A 5,320-nucleotide genomic window follows, 5' to 3' on the forward strand; every position below is an offset into this window, starting at 1 on the left:
CAGCTGGGAAAAAAACACAACTGTTGTTATGCCAAACAACGTTTATGCCAAACGGCTCCATTTGGCATAACACCATTCAACATAATTATACTTTAAAAAACACCATTTGGCGTTATAGCCGATCTAGCATGATGTCGCTGGCAGTAGCATCGTTCTTATTGACTATTTTTTAAGGTATGTCACACGGCGTTATGCCAAATGGCCATTTTACGAAACGAACTTTATGTCAAACGACGTTATGCCAAGTGACACTATGCCAAATATAAATATAAATACTCTCTAAATAAAAATATGCCTAAAGAGCATTATGCCAAATGGGCATTTTATCAATTTGCGACAAGGTATTATGGCAAATGACCAATACCTTAAAAGGTATTTCGTCGAGTGGACGTTACGCCAACTGGGATACCCCCATCTGGAAGGTACCTATTTCCGACTGACTCAATCTACCCTAACTTCTCCCCCAACTTCCCCATTTTCCCCAGCTTACTTCTTCAACCCGTTACTCAAGGGTGGTTTGGACTTACTTTCATCCGCACTGCTGCCACCGGCAGCACTGCTACCCTTGGGCTTCACATTGTCCAAGCCGATCTTGCTAAGAATCTCCAGCGCACCACGTGCCGCCTCGTCGTGCGACTCCTCCAGGCTGGCACCACTGCCGTGGCATAGTTGGGGCGGTTCCGTTGATAGCGTTACCAAAGTGAGGTACTCACCGTGGTTTCCCTTGGGGAAGTCGGAGAACATAACCTGCAAAACGGAAGCAAGAGTTAGTCATGACCCACGGCGTTGGGTGGCGTCTTTGCGTTACGTAATTGACGGTTACCATCCTCTTTGTAACATTTATAACGAGAAAACCTCATCAAAATGACTTTTCTACTTGGTATGTCAAACGGCATCATGTCAATCGGCATTATGCCATATGGTTGCTTTACGTAACCCGTGGACAATGCCTTACTCTGTCCCTGAATAACTTACTTCAAACTTCAACAGCTGAGCCAGATACATGAGCTGTTTCTTCATGGGTCCCACATCGGCGTTGGAGCTGGTTGTCGGAGTACTAGTTGGGGCAGGGGCCGGTGCCGCCTGCGCAGTACTAGGTGTAACGCTTGAAGTACCAGACGAACTGATACTGGCCGTTGAGGGCTTGCTGACACCCACCGGAGTGTTACCGGAATCGATCGATGCGTTGCTTTCCTGAAGGGCGGCGTCCTTATGTTGCGTTCCGGAGACAGATTTGTTGTTGGCAATACCTGTTGATGGGGTTGGAGAAGTTTCAGAGCGTTATAGTTCTTCTAGTTCTTGAATCTTGCTTGTTGTCAACAGAAGAATTCGCGTATGCAGGGTTGCCAGGTAAACTCTTCGTACATCCGAATCTAGTTTTTTTTTATTTGACGAAGAAAATTTAGATATTCCTCAGATTCTGTAGTGGGACTTCTCCTAGAATTTCTCCCGGTATTTCTCTAGAATAATTTTCCGCAATTCTTTTCGGCGTTACTCCCGAAATTTTGTTTAGAGATTTTTGAACAATTTCTCCAAGAATTTCACGGCAGTTATTCCTGAGATTTCTAATTAAAATTTCCCCCAGAATTTTTCAGGAGTTTTCATGGTTTTTCTGCAGGAGTTCATCCCTGAATTTATTATTCCCCAGAGTTTCGCAGAATTTATCCTGACTTTCTCCCAAGACTTCTTACGGGGTTCATTCAGAATTCCTTTTAAGATTTCTACAGGAGTTATTGTTCTATGGAGTCTTCCCGCGATTTATTTCTGTGGGTTTTCCTCATAGTTGTTTCCGAGACGTCTTGCTGTGATCGTCCTGAGAATTATTTCAAAGAATTTCCTCGATTACTTCCACTGTTCTTGCCAGAATCCCTACCGAATATTGTACCGGCATTCTTATGGGTGTCCCTTCCAGGATATCTTTAATAAAAATTTCAGGAGTTCTTGTCCTTATTTTCCACGAGAGTTTTTCTCGGAGAAACACACTCGAGCCTTTCCACGAACTTTCCAGGGGATTTTAGTTCTTTAAGTTTAAAGCCGTTTCAGAGGCGTTTCAAAAGGTTTAAGGAGTGTTTCAGAGGGATTGAAGAACCTCCAGGGACGATCCTGAAATCCCATATAACGCTAAAACACCCCTAAAACTTTCCAAACAATCCTAAATCTTCTTACGATCCCCCATGACTCCCCTGAAACGCCCATTAACCCATTAACCCCATGGAACCCCCTGAGACTACTTGAAATCCCTCTGGAATGTTTTGAAACCTCCGAAATCCTATGGGCACTCCTAAACGTCACTGAGGTGCACTGAAATTCCTCTGAGCTCCCTTGAGGTCCCCTGAAACGGCCCTGAGACTCCATGAAACGGCCCTGAAATTCCCAAATTTTTTTTTTCTGAGAACCCTCTGATTACTCTTAAGAACCCCCAAAATGCCCCTCAGACTTTTTGAAACTCCCTTTAAACTCCCCTGAGAATTCCTGAAAAACCTCTGAAAGCCCCTGAAATACCACTGAAACTCTCTGAAATCCACCCCCAAATTCCAAGTCCAATTAGTACATCTCAGAAAAACTTAAGGCAGTAATTTTGTGTTGAAATATGCGGGGAATTCCGGAAAGAACACTGAAAACCTTTGAAAGGAACTTCCGGAGAAACTACGGAATAAATCTGGCGAGAAACCTCAAGAAAAAGGAACTTTAGGAGAATTTGGTTAAGGTCTCCAGAAAGAATCCTCGAGAACCCTTGGAGAAATCCCGAGAAGTGCTTTTGCAGAAACCCCGTGAAAAACTCCTGCAGAAATTTTAGAAGAAACTCTGGTGGAAACCAATCTCTTAAGTCTTTTATTCATACCGAACGCTGTGTTTGTAGTGTGTATTGCGGCGCTTATAATAAATCCACATTGGGCGGCGGCGATATGGCCGCTAGGAGATTCCCGCAATACAGACGCAATGTCAAAATCGAACAAATACTGTCACCCACCCAGCAGCATCGTAGCATCGCGACATTGTTTCACTATACGCATACGCATCACCTCGTCGGCTTTGTATTTAATAATCGGGATGTTATTTAATGATGCTGCAGGAGGATGCGGCTTCATCTTTTCCATTTCCACATTGCGTCTGTATCGCGTGCTCTCCTCGCGTGCTCTCCTCGGCCATATCGCCGCAGCCTCATGTGGATTTGATATGAGCGCCACATGCAGAATTTCTGACCATCAGGTCGCTCATAGTGGTCATATTTTGGCAACTTGATGGAAAAGAAGAAGACAAACGCATTTCGAGGATATATCTTGCAAAGCACAATACGAAAGTTGTAGTGTAAACTCGTTTTTATTCATACGAACATGTTCCACAAGTAGTATTTACTGCCAAAATGTAGTAAACTCAAGTTTACTACATTTTATTCATGTAACCCATTATAAAATACTACAAGAGACTTACCTGAGTTCAACTGCAAGACTCCGGGCACAATCTGCCGTCCAGCACCACCCTGTTGATGGACCTTTCCTCCCGCAGCACCAGGCCCAGCCTCGTTAAACACGATCTTTCGTGCCGGTGGTTTCTCCGTCACCTCGTTGGCACTGCCCGACATGTTCTCCTTGTTTGGCGACCCTCCCGCGCCACAGCCAGGAACCGACCGACCGTACCCAAGCATCACCAGCAGATTTTCGGCTGCTTCCTTTTTCGCAAGCTTCTTGGTGGGGCCAATGCCGGTGGCCGATTTGCCACTGGCCGACACCTCCATGATGAACTCACGCCGCCGGGCAACGCCTCGTTCCTCCAGCAGGGTGTACACCGGTTCCTTCTCCTTCCGGGCCTGCTGGATCTGCATCAGCCGGCTGATCGGATTGACGGCACCAGAAGGATCTTCACCCTCATCCTTCTCCTTGATCAGGTTGCGGGTCTTCTTCTTCGGCAGCGGCACCTTACGCTTCTGTTTGAGCAAAAGCCTAGTGTTCTTCTCCGGCGAAGCCGGGGGTAGCTTTTTCAGCTCATCCAACATCTTCTCAGCCGCTCGCTTTTTGGAAAGCTTCTTCCCATTGCCTTCGCCTTCCGTGACGATACTACCCACTTTGCACAACGTTGTAAAAACCTTCATATGAGGAGGACCCTTCTCGCCGTGAACTTCGAACTGAACCGATAGCTTCCGCTTCAGGGCCATCTCGTGCACGAGAGAGATCGGAGATTTTAGCTCGGAGTTGGGATCATCGCTGTCGATCGATGTGTTGTGACTGTCCGATACGGCGTTGGCGTTGCCATTGGCCGAATCCGGCGTCAGCGGTTTCAGTACCTCCAGGGCACGGGCTGCCGCATCATGCCGAGCCGCCTGCAGCGTGTGTCCTTCCCCTAAAAATGTCCTCTCTCCCACGTGGAGGGTCACTTTGTACACTTCCGGGATGGGTGGCGCCATGGGCGGTACATGCTGATTGTAGTAGTATCCCCGGTTGTGGAAGTCCGGCTTTCCGCCCATGGTGTTCCGTCGGTTGAAGGAACTGGGAGGTGGAGCACCGTATCTTGGGGGAGGGGCATTGTACATACTATTACTACGGTTGTATCCACCGCCGTAATGTGGAGGTGGAGCCGAGAAGAAGTTGTGTCCACCGCCACCCTGTGGAGGACCGTTTGGAGCCCCGGGAGGATGGCTTTGATACTTCGGTGCCGCGACGACCTGTTCAGTTTCGTAAACAGTCGGTTCTCCACGCTTCATGGCCAAGGCGTTCAGTTCGACCGTGGGAGTTATGTTTCCGATGTTGGTCTTCCCACCCGCCTTGGCTCGATTGGTTTTGGCCGGCGGATGCTTGTACTTGGTCGCTCCGATGGCCTCGTGCGCGGCACTGTGCTGGGCCTTCTTGATGCTTGGGCCTTCGGCCGTGTATTCCTCATCGCCCAGTTTGAGCGTGACGGTGAAGCGTTTCTTGTGGGCCGGGCCCGATTCGCCGGTCAATCGGTACTGGTGCTGTATTTTGTTGTACCGTGCCAGCTCATTAACTAAACACATTGGGGTTTTCTCTTTAGTGTTTGCCAAGGTTTCCGGTACAGACGACAGCAGTAGCGACTGCGTCTGTACTGTTGATGAATCTTTCAGGTTGCTGCTGCTATCGGAAGTATTGCCAGTTGGGCCACCTCCTCCTCCGCCTCCGCTACCACCCGTTACCACCGGAAGACTGCTGGCCGATGGTGTGTTGGTTGTATTGCTGGTGCTTCCGACTGTCGTAGTGGCGGTTGAGGAGGAGATTCCTCCCGATAGCTGCAGGACTGGGTCCGCCTGATGGACTACTATTGCATTCGCTGCTGTGTTACCACCTACTGGTGCCGTATTGCTATGGTT

General features: G+C 48.2%; 2 protein-coding genes across 2 annotated transcripts in view; both read right to left on the reverse strand.

Annotated features, from left to right (window-relative positions):
- Positions 1-5,320, reverse strand: part of LOC109397934 (transmembrane emp24 domain-containing protein 5) — a 548,078-nt gene that overhangs the window by 319,391 nt on the left and 223,367 nt on the right. The window lies entirely within an intron of this gene.
- The window catches only part of LOC109397838 (maternal effect protein staufen), a gene marked incomplete in the record, with an annotated part of 103,380 nt that overhangs the window by 47,894 nt on the left and 50,166 nt on the right, over positions 1-5,320 (reverse strand). The window contains 3 exon segments of the mRNA XM_062853933.1: positions 528-747; positions 976-1,250; positions 3,433-5,320. Coding sequence (XP_062709917.1) covers positions 528-747; positions 976-1,250; positions 3,433-5,320 — 2,383 coding nt within the window.

The sequence above is a fragment of the Aedes albopictus genome, chromosome 2, assembly GCF_035046485.1.
Source record: "Aedes albopictus strain Foshan chromosome 2, AalbF5, whole genome shotgun sequence".
Taxonomy (NCBI): domain Eukaryota; kingdom Metazoa; phylum Arthropoda; class Insecta; order Diptera; family Culicidae; genus Aedes; species Aedes albopictus.